The 18,062-nt window shown below is 33.3% G+C and overlaps 1 protein-coding gene across 5 annotated transcripts in view; it reads left to right on the forward strand.

The window, feature by feature from the left end:
* Nucleotides 1-769: 769 nt before the first annotated feature.
* LOC120090395 (ABC transporter C family member 13) overlaps nt 770-18,062 on the forward strand; it is an 84,519-nt gene continuing 67,226 nt past the window's right edge. For 2 of the 5 annotated variants that reach the window (XM_039048025.1, XM_039048028.1), the window contains exons 1-12: nt 771-1,034; nt 2,132-2,172; nt 2,259-2,346; nt 3,478-3,642; nt 3,746-3,877; nt 4,427-4,521; nt 8,355-8,418; nt 8,804-9,058; nt 9,662-9,731; nt 10,214-10,274; nt 16,916-17,003; nt 17,914-18,032. In XM_039048025.1, coding sequence (XP_038903953.1) covers nt 990-1,034; nt 2,132-2,172; nt 2,259-2,346; nt 3,478-3,642; nt 3,746-3,877; nt 4,427-4,521; nt 8,355-8,418; nt 8,804-9,058; nt 9,662-9,731; nt 10,214-10,274; nt 16,916-17,003; nt 17,914-18,032 — 1,223 coding nt within the window. In that variant the 5' untranslated portion in view covers nt 771-989. Of the gene's footprint in view, nt 1,035-2,131; nt 2,173-2,258; nt 2,347-3,477; nt 3,643-3,745; nt 3,878-4,426; nt 4,522-6,970; nt 7,627-8,354; nt 8,419-8,803; nt 9,059-9,661; nt 9,732-10,213; nt 10,275-16,915; nt 17,004-17,913; nt 18,033-18,062 lie in introns of those variants that run through there. The other 3 variants (XM_039048026.1, XM_039048029.1, XM_039048030.1) reach the window with 3 other exon arrangements.

An 18,062-nucleotide genomic window follows, 5' to 3' on the forward strand; every position in this document is an offset into this window, starting at 1 on the left:
AATGTTCTAAATAGATGCATTATGCTCATATTCTTTTTCTAATCAACAAATTTGGAGTGTGTGATTAAATATTTGATATTGTAATCTATATTTTTTATCCATTAAAACATGTTACACCTAAGATCCTTGTGGGCCCGTCCTCACGGGAAAATTGGAGATCTCTACTCACATGTTGTCAATTCGAGTGTTTTCATCTTTACATTACATTTTCTAAGACCATGACTTTCATCTTGACTAGTAAAGCAATGAGTTCATTTCCTTTTTCGAATGGTAAGTGGTCCAATGTCCCCTTTTATTTGAGATTGATCTTCCTCCCCCCTTACTCAAAAGGAGTCTTAACCTTTAATTGATGGCATATATTTGTGAGTGATTTTAAAACAATTAAAATCACATTTGTAATTTTTAAAATCACTCGTAAAATATTTTTAATGATTCAAAACTAATTTTAATACCATGAAAAATATGTTTAAAAATGTAAATTTAAATATTAAAGAAAATTTAAATTATTAAAAACGTGTTTCACAGACATTTTAAATTTCATAATTTCAAAATCAACTTTTCAAACCTTAACCAAAGTTGAAGTGTGATAAAATACCTATATCCATATTAACTAAATTTATATATGAAAAATAATAGATGAAAAAGGTATTAATACTAAATTTTCATGATCAAAATAAATATCAAATGGAATATTTATTTTTGATATTTATTTTGAAGAGGGTGGCAGAGTGCAACTGTAAAGTGCCAAGTGGTAAAGGTCAAAGGTTTCTTTTGATAGATTTTATTTTTTGAAGGCTTTTCAGTTTTCAGAATCTTTTCGTCAGCATAGCATTTCCCATTTCCCAATTCAATTCTAACAGAGTTTTATTCCAAACGAACAAAGATTTTGATTTCAGAAGCGCCCACATCTCGATGCTCTCGCTTGCTTTCGTCTTTGTCATGGTGAGAAAACACTGCGAAATTTGAACTCAGCTGCTACGACGACGACAATGGCGGATTGGTTCTTGCGCCATGTTTGCCCCGATTCTCCCTATGTAATTTCAATGCCCTTTTCTTCCTCACTGTCAATTTTATTGCCAATACATGCATTCTCGTGCCCCATTGCTTGTCGTTCTATACTGTTGTTTTTGTCATGGATGAATTAGCTAATCTTGTTCATGAGTTTGGAACATCATTATATATGTTTTCTTTTCCCAGTTCAAGTTATTGTCACCGGTCTGTTCTGTTAAGAATGTATATCAAATTAAAGGGTTTAATTTATAAGTCTGATTTTGAAACTTTTGTCACGTTGAAAATCGAAACAAACCTTTAATCACTCCAGATTAATTTAATATCTGATTTTACGCTTTAAATGTAATTTTAATATCATCCAAACTGATTTTAAATGATTAAAAATATATTTTGGTATGATTCAAAAAGATCAAAAGTGATTTTTAACAAATTTAAAATCACTCCTAAACATGTCTGTTTATGAATTTTTAATCTTGTGTTTAATAGGTCCTTATCGTTAACTTTATCATCTCTAACACCTATGCCACTGGATACCCAAACTTGTCACATAATTCTTAGATAATACAAACTAATAGGCGTGAAACTGAAAAAGTGAGAGTAAAACTCAATTAGAAATTTCTGAAAGAGAGTAAAATAGCCACAATTTTGAAATTTCATGAACTTAAAAGTTAAGAAATCAATTAGCATTTAGAGACCAACCTTATAATTTAGACAATATTTCATTCATCGTAGTTAAGATATTGGGTCTAGTGGGGATTTTACATTTACCAGAGAAATTTGACTTGAGTTTGAATATCCTATTGATATTAACTGTACTTATGTTATGTTTTATGAACCAAATTAGTGTCTGAGCTCACAGATATGAGGGGTGTGAAGAATATATATAAAGGATTGAATAAAAAAACAATGTCCGAGTGGTTAAGTGTAGAATTTCCTTCTCGTATCCATCCACTTAGTTAACAGATCTCACTTAGTTAACACATCTGCATGACTGGTTAGCTAATTGACATTTGATTTCTTCCAGTGCCTAATTTTGAACTACAACACTTAGATAATATAGTTGATTGAAATCAAGGATATGAAGTTTCTGGTGGCTAATATTGTCCTTCTCTGTTTGCAGGTTTGGGATGGACATCGATTCTCTAAGTGTTTTATAAATATATATCCTTTCATTTTAGAATTTTGGCGCTGGTTTGTAGTCTCTAACACTGTTTGGCCTTTAATTGTTCTGTCTTAACAATCCTTACGATATTAGCTTTTGGAGTAAATGTTTTGACCATCATTGTTACTGCATCGCTCGGACTTACTCTGAAAAATGGTGGTAGGAGACGGAGGGTATGTTCCACTTATAATAGGTCGTCCTTAGTTTACTATTTTCTAATAACCAAAGGAAAATTGGTGACCAAATTCTTAATTTCCACAATAGTATCAATTGTCAAAATCTGATAAGAAGTTAACATCACAATGACTAATTAAGATACCTTTAACATTCCTTTTCATTTTAAGATTTTGTGATTGGTTTTCTTTGTTTATCATTATTGAATGTCTGGTACCTCTAAACTTAAAAAATTGCAGATAAAAAGATCTACGTTGATGAGTTAGAATAATCAAGTTTGTAAGAAACCAAAGGGTCTCTCACGTCGCTAAGCGTTGTGAAGTTGCAAGGCTTTTTGCTTACTCTTGGTGTTCTCTCTTGGTGTTCCTTTTGGTGCAAGATATATGTTTGATTTGATGTGCTTTTATCCTCTTTGATTAGCTTTATTTTTGCACACTTTGGAATGCTTATTTTGTACTCCTAGTATTTCTATTCATCATTGTATTCCGAGCATTAGTCTCTTTTCTAACCAATGAATAGTTTTGTTTCCTTTCAAAAGAAAAAAAAGTTCATCAAGTTGTTACAAATATCCCTAACCCTGGGAAGATTGAGCTTTCCATGCTAGCTTCCATAGTTTGTTGGCCACCCGATGATTTAGACTTCTTTTAGGTATTCAAAACACAAGAAACACTAAAATAACTATATTGCAATATCAATGAAATGATTGAAATATCAATAGCCTTTTGATAAGACCATCTCTCTCCTAAAGTCCCATTGTGGAGAATCCCACCAAAATGATCCCCTTCACCCTTCCCAAATTCCTCTGTTTATAACAAAACCCTCCCAACCACTCTCCTCATCTAATCACTAATATACCCTTAATATTTAATAATATTCCTACTTCTATCCCAATATCATTCCTAAAAACTTCTTAAAAATTTGCAATTGGATACATTCATAACATGGGTCGAAAGTTCACTTGTGGCAATAGATAAGGAACGAATCACTGAAAAACAATGACGGCTCACTGAAATATTCTTTCCATGTAACTTAAAGACTATTGTAAGTGATGGTATGCTCATATTGATTTCTTGCAAATCATTCTTGTTTCCACACTGCATTTATCAGTTTATCCACACTTCTTTTTGTAGAGTTTTCAGAGAAGTCTTTTGGAGAAAATTTTCTTGCATTTCCTTCCAGCCATTGGACTATGCCTATCACTTTTTGACATTATGTTTCTTATGAGGAAATTACTCACTGGTGATGTTGTTGAATACCATGAGTGGTTATCAACAGGTTCACTACTTGCAGTCTGGGTAAGCTATTTAACCTTAGGTTACTTGTCACTAGTTGTTTTTCATGATCCATACAACTTTTTTGTTTATTGTTTGTTTTATGAGTTTCTTTGTGGATATGCAGATTTTCACTACAGTCTTTGCGAACTGTTCCAACTTTGAACACATATTTAACAACAGAATGCTTTGTTTATGGTGGATTGTGAGGACAATATTTGGGATTCTTATTTTCGTGACAACATATACAGACTTTGAGGTACTCATTTTTTCTCCTAAATATACTTTTTAGTTTTCACTGTCAACTTAATTTCATCTTGTGACCCCTTTAAAAGTTTGAAATAACAGTGATATGGTGCACAGATGAACTGCATTTATGATCTTCTCTCTAGGAATGGAGTTCTGTTCCTCCTAGCATGTCAATTTTTAAGGATCTAACATAAAGTTTTTTCCCCCTAATTTTCAAGATAGCAATCTATTTGACGACTTTAATTGAACAGGATCTGTTCTTAGGTTGTACAACTGTATTCTTGAGTTCTAAGATAGCAATCTTTTTCACGACTATTTAATTCAACCTTCCTTTTCTTTAGCAATCTGGTTTCTGCAAGACTGCGTAAACAATGCTAATCGTTTCACATTGATTCTTTTATTTATTTCTTTCTTAATTTGGACTGTTGTAATTTTGTAATTCTTCAAGAACTTTTCTAGTCATAACCTGTGAATTATTTTATATGTGTTGCTGGACTATGAATACTTATTGAATAATGTAAACAGTGCACATTAATAATAAGAAGTTTTTCTTGTGTAGATACTCAGAACCCTGAACAACAGTTTTGTTGTCTTGTTGGATGTTATGTTTGGCACATCAGCATTCGTTATCAGTTCAGAGCATGCGAAAAACAGGTATATTAAGTTTTAGTGTTAAATATATTTCTCTCTTTATGAATAGAGTAATCTCATTCTTTGTCCATTAGCTTTTATTTTTAAAATGAAAACAATACTTTTCATTGATAAAATAAAAAGAGACTATTGTTCGAATTACAAAGAGACTAATTAAATACGACGACGAATACTAGAGATTAGTATTCTGCTATCTCAATTAGATCGACACACCTATAGTACCCTCATCACATCCCAAAATAAAATTTAATAATTACAATACAGTACTATATGTCATGATGACATAATTACATTGCTTGAATGAAAGTATTTCAATTAAGATAAATATCTTGAAGTGAATGATCATAAAATATCTTGGAAATGAAACAACACTTTTATCTGTCCTCTAACTTAGAATTATAAAGTGTGTTTTATGCTCAATAAAGCATGATTACATTAACTATACTATTGGTGAACCTGTCATGAAACCACTAGATTGTTTGATGGTCCTCGGCCGCACATCCAAAGGCTTTGAGACGATATTCTCCCATCTTCTTTTGAGCAAGGTTGCACCTAACGCCATGCTATTCCTTTTTTTTTTTTACTCAGAAAAGAAATATTTTAAAAAAAATTATCACATGACAATTTTTTATTGAATAGGATGCACACTAACACCTAACACCTAAGTATCTCATTTTCCACCTCTAAATATAATCTTCTAGCCACTAATGAGTTGTTTGGTTGGAGGGAAAAGAGGGTGGGAATGGGAATGAGCTTACAAAACCCATGTTTGGTTGGTGGGCTTTGTTTATTATCTTGGAAAAGACATTTCCTAAGCATCTTTTAGCCACACAAGTGAAGGAATTACATATCCATTGAGAAGTGTGGGTTCACTTCTTCTTCCCCTTCCTACCACCATTTCCTAAGCATCTTCTTGTCTATGTTTAATATTTATACTTTGATATTGGTTATATTTGATTTTTGGAATAAAATATAGTGCAACGGTTTAAAGTTGTTTTTAATAATTGCATAATAAAAATTAAACTGCACAAATTAATTATTTAAAATCAATTAAGGCAATTTTTTTTGATTAGTTATATGCTTTACAATTGCACAAAATTTTGAAAGTGATCACACAATTTAAACAAAAATAACATTTACTTGGGTGATCTAATAATATTCCCATGTAACACAAAACATATGTATTACTTATTCCCACGAAAAGTAGATAACATTTCCTATACAACCAAGTATAGTTATTCATCCTTAATTCCTGGGTATTAAGAAAACCTTAATCCAAAAGGTCCCTAACATTTTTTTTTTGTTTATTTATATATATATATATTTTTTATTTTATTGTAAACTAAAGCTCATTGAGAAAAAACAAATGAAAAGAATAAAGATACAAAAGACAACCCACCAAAAGAAGCCAAAAAAACTAATATTAATTAGGAGTGGGTTAAAGTATTATTTTGGCAAGTCTTATTTTATTTTAATCCCTGTTGTCTTAAACGTGGAAAATTAGACTTCGTATTTTTTAATGATTATTAAAGTTAATCCACACGTTATTAGTTTGAAGTTATTTTTGCCTCATACGACAAAACTACGATGATTTTCCATTTCATTCAAGAAGAGTGTGGATATATTTTTATGGAGCAAAAGTTGACACCAACTTTCTTATTTTTGGAAAAAAATTACCATAAATTGATGATAAAGATTATTTTTAAAATCTAATAAAAGTACGATATATTTTAGTTTTAGAATGAAAATAATATTAATTTTAATAAAAGTAGGAGAATAAGCCAAATCTAAGTTTTTTTTTTTTTTTTTGGTAATATGAGAGAAAGAATCAAACCTTGTTGAACTATACTCATTTTGACGATAAAAAATAAGGTATAACTGAGATTAAGTAGTTTTTTTCCCTTTCTTTTTTTAGTATCTGGTATCAATTTTTTTTTTCTCTCTTTTATTCTTTTTGGGAGATTCTCAAAAATAGAAAAATAAAAGAAACTATTTATACAAAATAGCAAAATTCTAATATTCTTTAATAGATGCTGATAGAAGTCTATCGGTATCTATTACTAATAGAAACTGATAGAAGTCTATCACTGATAAACATTAATAGAAATCTATCAATATATTTTTACCATTTCTATACATAGTTTGTACATAATTTGACATTTTTTTGTACATAATTTGACATTTTTCTACTCTGGAAAATTTTCCCCATTGGTTCAAATGCAAATATTTGAATTTGTTCAATCATAGAGCCTGGCCATATAATAATGCGTGCGTGGTCGGTATGTGGGCTTGGGCGTTGTATTCGGCCCAATCCTTCAACGGCCCAATTATTTTTTTCAACTTTTTTGGCCCAACCCAATAGGAGTCGGTAGCTTCAACTCTTCGTCTTCCTCCTTCAGCCCGCTTACGATTTTCCTTCCTCTGCATGCTCAAAGACTTCCATTAACAGTTGTAAAGCCGAGAATTTTGAAGCCTCGTACAGCTGCGGCATCTGAAATGGGTGAAGAATTGTTCTTCTGCTCGCTACCCAGCAATTCAAGCCCAATGTTGTTGTTGTTGTTGTTTTTTTCCCCTTCAGTTGTCCCACCATTGGTATTCTGTTCGTTTGAAAGAATGGTCATCTCTATGATTATCGGCAGCTCGAACCTACGTTAAGCATTTCCTTGCTAGGATGGAATCTCCTTTTTTCTCCTTCAGATTCTTCAGTTCTGTTTAATGTTGAATTAGCAGCAATCAGATTACTCATTCCATGCTTCTTTCATTTCGTAGACCTTTCATGAAGAACTTCAAAATATTTTCTGAAGTTTTAGACTTTTCAATAGGAATCCCTTTCTCTGTTTTAGTACCAGCCATGAGTCCTGGATTATTGAAATGCTTTATTGCCAGACTGCTATGCTTTGTGGGCAATGGTTATGTTATTCACAGGAGGATAATAGTGAACTTCTTACATGAACATAAGGTTGTTTGAGAGTCATGGGCCTCTCTGAACCAAAAGATCGAAAATCCTTGAAGATATTCTCCAAGAATCTGCTTCCCTTTCGACAGAGTAATAATAAGATGGCGTCAATGGAAAAGAACAACCGGGAAATCCATCTAAAGCCGAAACAAGTTGAGATAAAACATTCTCAAATATTCTTTTTGTTGAATACTGTCTAAACAAGCTTCTGTTACAAATGTTTGAGGCTATTATAGCCTTACAAGAAGGTGGAATGCTAATTAATAAGCTAATAAACTAATTGACCTAAAAACAACTATTTCACTGAATAAAAATATAACCTAATATAGTATTCTCCCGAAGTCGTAAGCCTATGTGTTTGAGAAATTGTCTCATTTTGTGTCAACCTTCTAATTACATGAAGTAGATCATCTTCTGATAAAGAAAATAGTGATATAGATCATCGTTAGTAGCCTTCCATGTGTCTATGACTTTGAATATATTTATTAAGTTTCCCATCTTCATCCATTTTTGTCTGTCAGGTTCCAGTTAGACTAGAAGAATTTCATGCAACTTTGGACTAAAACAATATAGAAATTGATGCACAATCACGCTCACCTTACATCGTTGTGCTTTCCATATGTGAACGTGTTTATCTGCATGCTCTTTTTACACACTAGAATCCCATCCACGACCTTTGTAATCCATTCTCACTTTTCTTTCTTATTCACGTACAATAATTTGGGATTTATATTGTGGTTTCAAAGTTTTACAAAGATATGGTGATAATAGAACCGCCATTATTATTAGGTTAGAGTGTGCTTATAAGTTCTTTCATCTTTGCACATTACTCATCAATTCTCTACTCTGGAAATCTTTGGATTATTTTGACTGTTTGTAGGTCAATGGAAGATTCACTTCTATATGTTGATGTGGACCTAGAGGATAGTCGTACGGGGAATAATGTAAGAAAGACCTTTTATCTTTTACATTCCTTTTCATTTCCTGCCAGTTGAAATTGTTTGTAAAGAAAAGTTGCTAGAAGATAGGTTCTTGAACCTCAGTTGCATTTCGGTGTTCTTTGTTTTATGATCATTGATCGACCTTTACTAAAGATATTTGCTAATTCTGCTTATCTTTCCTTTTATTAATTCTCTAACTAACTATTTCTTAAAGACACCCTAGGAAGTTACTTTTTCTTCTTTCCCTTGTGCCCTTCGTTCGGGAACCATATTGTTGTTTCAGTAAATTTGTCTACCATTTCACAAGTATATCTTCCAATGATTTATACCCTTCTTTGTTTCAATATGAATTATGATAGCTAATTGATTATCGTACGTTTTGGTTTAGAAGGAAGATCAACAAAGCTGTTGGAATCTCTTGACATTCAATTCTATCACGTCAGTTATGGATGATGGTGTCAAAAAGCAGTTGAATTTTGAAGATTTGTTACATCTTCCAACTGAGATGGATCCTTCTTTCTGCCACAACAAATTGTTATTCTGCTGGAAAGATCAATTTTCGAGAAATTGTTTAAACCCATCATTTTTCTGGGCAATCTGTTGTGCATATGGTTGGCCATATGTCTCTCTTGGTTTATTGAAGGTACTTCCATATCTTAAAAGTGCCATGTTTTGTCATTTGTCAGATAGTAGTAATAAGAGAAAATATAGGAATTTTATATTTCAAGGTTTTCATTTCTTAGAGATGTAGACATGATTGAAGATTCTAATTCCTACTTCCTTTCCTACATATAGAGGAATCGGTATTCTAATGACTTCAGTGGTTCTAGTATAATAAAAATGAAAAAAAAAGGGGAAGTCATAATATGATACTAATCTTAAAAGAGGGGGATATGGTGAAATCGGTAGACACTACGGACTTAATTAGATTGAGCCTTGCTATGGAAACCTACTAAATGATAACTTTCAAATTTAGAGAAACCTTGGAATTAAAAATGGGCAATCCTGAGCCAAACCCTTTTTCTGAAGAAATGATAGGTGCAGAGACTCAATGGAAACTATTCTAACAAATGGAGTTGACTACATTGCGTTAGGAAAATGATATTCTTTGTACCCCAAATTTTAGTCCTAACCATTTTAGCATTAGCAACCTGCAATAACATCCTATTTTACAAAGGAGAAAACCACTACTTTGTCCATAACTTGATCTCATTCATTGACTAGATATATATTTTACCTTGTCCAGGTGCTTAATGACTGTATTAGTTTTGTTGGACCGATGCTTCTCAATCGACTGATTCATTTTCTCCAGCAAGGTTTTTACATCCATGATCTTTTTTTTGTCATCAGTTTATGAATATTGTTCACATCATATTTCTCCTTATATTTCCTTTTCCCATGTCTTCTCCCCATTTTCATTTGAGTTGAAATTCAATATTTACACAGATAGTTTTGTACACTTCTATAAGTATTCTTTCTATTGTTCCACTAACAAAGTGTTGCTTTATATATTGTTACCACATTTTACTGTTTGCTTCATCAGCAAGGTAGGTAGAGAACTATGGGGGCACTTATAAACAACAAACTCTTTATTACTCTGAAAGACCCTTGGCTTGTGGTGCTTATCTTCATGGTCACCACAAAGTTACTAGTTTGAGAAAGGGATTTCTAAAAAAGAATAGATGTCATACGTGGAATATTGATTTGTTCTAATTTTTTGTTCTGAGAATTTAATCACCATTGCATAAACTATGAAGATGATATAATGACATTTAGCATTTTTACTTTTTTTAATCAGGTAGTAGCACGTCAAATGGCTATGTTCTTGCAATATCTTTGGGCCTCACCTCTATCTTCAAGTAACTTTAAAATTATGGTTGTCATATGCTGTCATTTTCATGATCTCTCATTTGTGATTTAAATTGTCATTATTTTATTAGTCTGTAACATTTATTTATTATTTCTAGAAAAGAAACCAAACTGATTTTAGGAAGATGAAGAATTATGCCATGTTTTGGAAAGTGTCAAGAATATCAAAATCGTTTGAATTAAAGCATGCCCCTCTTATATAAGGAGAAAGAGCACAGCCAACTCAATGCTCTATATATATATATATGTTTTTTTAAAATTTAATGATGGAAAAAGCCACTAATTAAGATTTGTTTGCTTCCATGAGCTTTTTTTGTTCCCAATCTGCATGGTTTTCAGTTTTCAGCTTTGGCTTGAAGAAAATTTTATTTTTGTATCACTGTTTGGTATGAAAGTTTTTAGAAATCAGAGTTATCTGGCTTCTGGTGGATGTGGATATTGATTATAAGTGTTTAGGTTGCTGCAAACTCTGATAGGAGTCATTCTCTCTAATTGGCTGCGTGATGCCTTTTGGATTGTTTGATTTTGTGAACGTTTTGCTCCTCCGTTGGTCCATTTGTGTTTCTTGTTGGTCTTTCTCAATATTTAGAGAGGTTTTGCCTCATTCCAGGAATCTGCCTGGTGTTCCTGTTGGTTATTCAAGTTTTTGTTTGCTGCCTCTGATGGTATGTTCAGCTTGGTCTACCCTCTTTGTTTAAAAAGGCTTTAGCTTTGTCCTTCTTGCTGTTTTAAAGCCATTGTTTCTTTTTGGTGTCCTTTCATTCTTCCTTCAAGTATTGTCTTTGTTACAGTCGTGTAATTTCTTGTCAGTGTTTCTAGCTTTTACAGGTTCTAGTTTTAAGTTTAATTAGTTTTCTTTTTGTTTTTCTTCTCTCCCTTTAGGAGATTGTATCTTTGAACACTTTTCTTCCTTTTCGCATTAATTAATGAAAAGTTCTTTTCTTCTTTCTTGTTAAAAACTTGTATTCTGGTTTCGTTACATTTTTTTTTTTAAACTAGGAAGCAAATATTTATTAGTGAACGTCACAAGGATTATTTGTTTATTATCATTGTTATTCTTTTTGAAAGGAAATAGATTCATTACATTGATAATGTTTTGGAACATTATGAGAAAACATAAGAGACCGAGCTACCTTAAGAAGATGTGAGTTTTTTTGTTCAGCAACCTATTCCATTGAGGAGGTTTTTTTTTTTTTTTTTTTTTTAAAAGAAAAAAAGAAAAAAAAAATGGTCTCTACATTAAGATAATGAAATGAGACAAAAGCTCAATATACAATATGGAAATGAAGAACAGTAGAACTTAAGGATCAGGAAGTGCACCCGGACATCTCAACTAGGTTGACACCCCCTTAGCACCCTCTTCATCTCCAACTATCACCAACTATCAAAATAAAATTCGTACTATATATATGTCTACCAGTCACAAAGACGAATACATCTCAAGTCCACAACTATTGGACAAAGTAAAACACAAAACACAAAACTTCATCAACGGAATAACCAGAAACTACCCAAAACAGTCAACAAAAGCCTACAAATACGTTCAAGAAATTTCTAAAAGTCTGGAAATATGATAGCCCTCCAATTTAAGCTTAGGTCTTGAATTGAAAAGTCTGCAAAATGCTTGGAAAGTGTGCACCAGGCTGAAGCATTTAGCTGGACGATATCTAAATGCTCCATCCAAGTGGTCCGCTTGTCATGGAATACTCGTTGATTTCTTTCAAACCAAATTTCAGACAGTAATGCTTTCACCGCATTATTCCACAACAATTTGACATTCTTTTTTAGAGAGGGACCCATCAAAATCTGCAACACATTAGTACGAAAGACATTTCCAAAGACCCAATTTAAATTGAACAAATGAAACAGTTGAAACCAGCAATTCCTCACATAACTACAGTAAAAAATCAAGTGCTGCAGCTCCTCTGAATCAGCCATACACAGTGGACATATTTGTGGAGAAAGGCAGTGGGAAGATAGTTTTTTCTACATAACTGCAGAGCAATTTAAGGCACCAAAAAGCATGATCCACAACGTGATATTAACCTGGCGAGGGTTTTGCGTTTTCCAAAGAGATTTTTCTAACTGTTTGTCCAAAGGGGAAGCAGATGATAAGTGTTTAACAAGGGATTTAACCGTAAAGACTCTGCTGCCTTCCAAGGACCTAATCCTCTTGTCTGGATTATTTGACACTTTTCCCCCTTGAAGTGCACACGAGTTTGAGTAAAAAGTAGTGATGTAGTTTGAGTCACCAATAAGTTTGCTAACTGAAATCAGATTGAAGTTCAACTTGGAAACTTAAAGCACATTAGAGAGAATGAGATCATTTGTCAATTTTTTTGACCTTGTTCTTGTAATTTCAGAAAGAGATACATTGGCTATTTGAATTGTTGAACCTCTAGGTCAGGATTTGAATCGGTGAAATTAGGTATTATCACCAATCATGTGATTTGACATTCCAGAATACATGATTCAAGGTTTGTACTTACTATGCTGCACAAGAAGACCATGAAATAGTACCTTGATAAGCAAGATTGCGAGAAATTTTCTCGACTGCTATCGATTGAGAATGAGAGATGACCAATCATTTGTTGTAATACCTCCATTTGTTCCTTTGAGATCATTGAAAGTTGTGGAATACAAAGGAGAAACAAAATGAGCATGGTTTTTATATTCATCTTCGATGGTTTCCAATCTGGTGGTTTGCCATGATTTTTCCAACAAGTATCTTGTACATGAATTTTCCAGTCTTAGACGTGCTCCAACTTCAGACTTAGCGTTCGTTTATTATTAATCCCTTCTACCTTGATAAAGCTCTTCTAATGTTTTGTCTTAGAAGAAAGAGCTTATTGAGACAATTACTTCTTTTGATCTATTAGAAGAAGCCGGTATCCTCGCCGAAGAAGGCATTAAGGATAGGGATGATTGCAAGACTGCCCTCCTTGATACGGTTATCAAAGAATAGAGAATTTGGGCTAAAAAAAGTAAAATTATGTGGCTTCAAGTTGGTAGGGAGAACTTAAATTTCTTTCACCGATGGGTTTCTACTCGCAAAAGTAAGAACTTCATTTCAGTGCTAGAAAACAGTGAGGGTTCGATTTCTTTTCTTTTTTTTTTTTTTTTTTAATAAGAACAACTTCCATTGAGAAAAATGAAAACTACACGGGCATACAAAAAAACAAGCCCACAAAAAAGTATACAAGATCAAGTTCATAGGATAATTACAAAAAACTTTAGAAACTGAAGCCTAATGAGAAACGTGAAAACGAATAAGAGACCGTGAATCTCTAGCGTCCTTCTCAACTCCCCTAAGCACCCTTCTAGTCCTCTCATCCCACCCATAGAATAACACAAACACTAGCCACCTAGAGAAAACGGTCTCTCTCCCCTAATGGCGGATTGAGGATGGCCTCCTCGATCATATCTCTAACGTATCGTTGACGAGCACACATCAAACCAAACATTTGGGAAAAAGAATCCTAGATAAAGTTCACAAACTTGCAGTGTCAAAGAATATGGTCCAAGTTTTCCCTCGCCTCCCTGCAAAGAATGCAACAAAAAGGGCCAACCAACAATGACATCTTCCTAACAAGCCTATCCAGCATGCTAATATGTCCAGGGAGAACCTGCCAAGTAAATAATCTCACCTTTCTAAGAATCTTAATCCTCCACAACGACGAAAAGACAGACTCACTTGTAGGAGTAGTGTTAACCAAACAGTGAAAAAAGGATTTACATGAAAGCCCTTCCAAAGAATTAGGGCTCTAGACTCTCACATCTCTCCTCTCAAGGTGAAAGGATGACTCTCAAGAACAGAAAGGAGGGCAACCACGTTCATTGTTTCCCTATTGGACAGAGCACGACAGAACCCGAAAGGGAAGGAGCAAGAGCTCCCTGTCCAAACAAGAAAATATATCGCAGGATGATTTTTAAGAGAAGACAAATGATACAACTGGGGGAAAGAATTGCAAAGAGGTCTCTTCCCCACCCAGTGATCTTCCCAGAAATACGTCTCTTTCCCCTATCCCACCACACAACGGACCCCAAGGAACAAAAGCAGGGAGCTCTTTCGTAGTATCTACTCGCTCACTCTTATGGTGCATTTGGAAAGAAAGAAATAGCAGAATTTTTTAAGATAAGTTTGCTCCTTTTGATTCTTGTTGGGTGGTTGTGCAACACACAATCTCTTGGTGGTGTACAAATTACACCAAATTCTTTTATAATTACAATATTTTCGTGATTTTTAACAATTGGAAGGCTTTTATTCATTAGAGTTTTTTTTTTTTTTTTTTGGAGGAGGGGGTATCGTCTCAACCCCTTGCTCTTAGGTTGTTATCTTTTGTTCTTCGTTGAATATTATCGTTTGTTTTTTTTTTTTTAGAAAGATAAAGCCTCAGTTCGATTGGAAAATTGGGTTTTATTATTACCAATTGACCGGCTGGTCGGTTTTGTAAAATATAGACTCGACTGCTGATTGCCCTTCACACTAAACCAGCCGACCGATGTTTGTTTTGGTCATTCAGCTCAGTTTTCAGATTCCTTTGCTCACCTCTATGAGTAACATTGAGTTCCCCTTGTTGTAAATCATACATTTGAGTTTCAATATTAAGTAGGACCGAGGAGTTCTTAAAGCTAGAGTAGGTATCACAAGTAGCTCCCTGCACCTCTTTAGTTGTTTTGCATAATTGAAAGTTTTCTCAACATTTGTAGTCATTGATTGTGTATTAGCCAAGACATGACTAAATGATCATCTGTTTTCATGATCAAAATTTTGAGCACTTGATGTTTGGCATAGGGGTATCGCCAGCGAGATGTCTATCTTTGCCCCATTCGTAGATATACATGAACAATGATCGACTTCATTGAAGAAAATTGTCGTTGTCAAAACTAACACTTCCTAACCTATGTTTCGTGATTTGTGACCACTAAAAATCAAGGTTGAAGTAACCGCTAAAAAAGAATTAAGGCCCAGAAGATAACAAACCATAAACACAAAAAAATTTGAACCAAAACCCACAAAAGCAGGGAAAATACAAACAACCCCGCTCGATCACAAATGGTCAACTACAGATGGTCAACTATAAGCGGTTGTAGATTCAAAGGAAGGTGGAAAAACAAAAAGAAAACATGTTTGTAACCCATTGTTCATTTGGAACGAGAAAAATGTTAGCCATGAACCAAATCTACAAACACGAACCAATGCTCTGTGCAATTGGAGCCCATGAAAAATCTGTGGGACCTTGACGTTGGAGAATGAGCAATGGATAGACTAGCACGATGACGAGGGATGATCGGTGAAGAAGGAAATAGGACGGAAAGAGGGGACCCTTACATGGGAGAAGTTGTCGTTAGAAGCAGCAATCCTTGGCGAGAGTTTGATGGCTAGGGTTTGAGTTTGAATCTTTGCTTGGATACCATGAAGTTTTGGGAGAAAAATTATTCTCTATCTATTATAGAAACTCTAGATCAGAGGAAGATATAATATAATAGAAAACAACACAAAAGGAAACTAGCTCTATTAAGTACAAAAATATAGCTCATGAGAGAATATAAGAAGAATAATATCTAAACCAAATAAGAATAAATCTAAAGTTTCTCTTCTAAAAAGAATTTGTTGCCCAAAAATGCTGGTATGAGCATTGATGGTACATAATTGTATCTTCTTGTCCAATATTGTGTTCATATGCTTTTTCAAATAAAATACTTCTAAAAGTCATCGCGTTCTTTAAAGTTCTCCTTACTCTTTTTGAAGTTTGTACTTTTAGGACCTTGTGAATATTGCCTACAAATTACTTACAAGTTGCAAAAATGTACATTCGTTTTCCATTCATTGCAGTATAACCAAGGTTTGTAATATCGATGTCGATGGAAATGTCGAGGTCCCAATTTTATGGAAATATCGATATCGATGCAAATTTTGAGAAAATTATGAAAATTGATGGAAATTGTTATAATTAGTTAATTGAACTTTGATGGTGGCTTAATTAGACTATAATTGACCCTTTTTAATCACAATTTCTATAAAGTAAGACAACATTAATTTAATGAAAAAAAGTTTGAATAAGGTTAAAAATAAATGTGTTATTTTTGTGGTTTTTCTCAAATTCATTTTCTTTAGAAATGGATGTTTTGGGTAAAAAAATAAAGTTAAAAATTGAGAAAAATTGGAAATTAGAAAAAGTAGCACATAAAAAAGGCTTAATCCCTTGTCAAAAAATGACATTGGCGTGTGAAACTATAGATTGTGTGTAATTAGAACCATAAAATTGAAAAACTTGAACTGAGTCAACGTAGTCGAAATTTTATTGAAATGTCGAAATTTCTCGAAATCTCGAAATAGGGGGAACCGGAATATTCTTGAAATTTTGTCGAAATTGGGAGAAAAACGAAATTTCCCCCATCAAAATTTCGAGGCCATCGAAATCTCTAAATTTCGATCGAAATTTTGAGATTTTAATGGAAATTTTAAACGAGCATAACTATTGCTAGAAGTTGTGAAGTAAATCTCATTTTTTAGTTGCCTACTTTCGTATAGTCTGATTTTGAGGATGATATATGAAAACCATCTTGATCTTTGCACATTTCATTAAAAAAAAGTTGTGAACTAGTAATTATTGATTCCATTGTGCAGATCGTTTCTAGATACCCAGTACACTTTCCATCTGTCCAAACTGAAGCTAAAGTTACGATCTAGTATCATGACCATCATCTACCAGAAAGTGAGCATTCTCCTTCCTATTATTCAGAATTCTACATTTGCAGTGCAATAACTCAGTGGGATGATCGTATTGTTGAAAACACGCTGCCTTTATATAACTGGAAAACACTCAAGGTGTAGTTTTTAGGTCATTATATTCTTAACAGGGTTTCATGTTATTGAATGCATTTTGTTTGACTTGTTTTGAATTAAAAGTTTGTGGTTCATTTCGTCTCTGTCTTTATTATAGTTATTATTTTTATGTTTCTTAAAACAGAAAAAACCATCAATGAATTAAATTTATGTTTAAAAAGATTGTTTCCCAAATCCCAAAAGATGATTTCCAAAAATAGTATCCGTTTTGTTAGTCAATATTCCAAAACATTGTTTTCATGTTTTCTTTGGCTTCACAATATGTTTCTCTCTCTCTTACAAGAAACAACTTATCATCTAATTGGATGATATGTTCTCTTCTGAAACGAACTCTCAAATTTTAGCTAACAACTTGTCTCTGAGTTTTCCAACTCTTGGATTTTTATTATGAAGCATTATGGCTCTCATCCTAAAATAAGCAATGCTACAAAGTCTCAGATTATAATTAGATCAGCTTTATGACTTGTGTGTATAAGACCAAGATTCTAATTAGATCAGATTTATGACGTGTGTGTATAAGACCAAGATTCTAATTTACAGGCTAAAGTGAATTCTTGTTGGATGCTATTTCTCAATACCAATTTTCCTTCATCACTTGTAGTTGCAGACAATTTATTCATCCTATTTTGGTAGCAATGTCAAGGAAATGTAAAGCCCTTTTCACTGCTTATATTTCTTGTCAGGATGGCGTCTTCATTTCTAAAACTAACATAATTTGTGACTGAATATATTCATATCTCACCAAATTTGGCGTTAAGCATGAATTACTTTTGCTACAGTGTCTATCCATTAGCCTGGCAGAGCGGTCACAATTTTCTTCAGGAGAGATCCAGACCTTTATGTCTGTTGATACTGATAGAACTGTCAACTTGTGCAACAGTTTCCATGATATGTGGAGGTAGTGACACTCGTCTTTTGTTTGCATATA

Source organism: Benincasa hispida, chromosome 11 (genome assembly GCF_009727055.1).
Source record: "Benincasa hispida cultivar B227 chromosome 11, ASM972705v1, whole genome shotgun sequence".
Taxonomy (NCBI): Eukaryota; Viridiplantae; Streptophyta; class Magnoliopsida; order Cucurbitales; family Cucurbitaceae; genus Benincasa; species Benincasa hispida.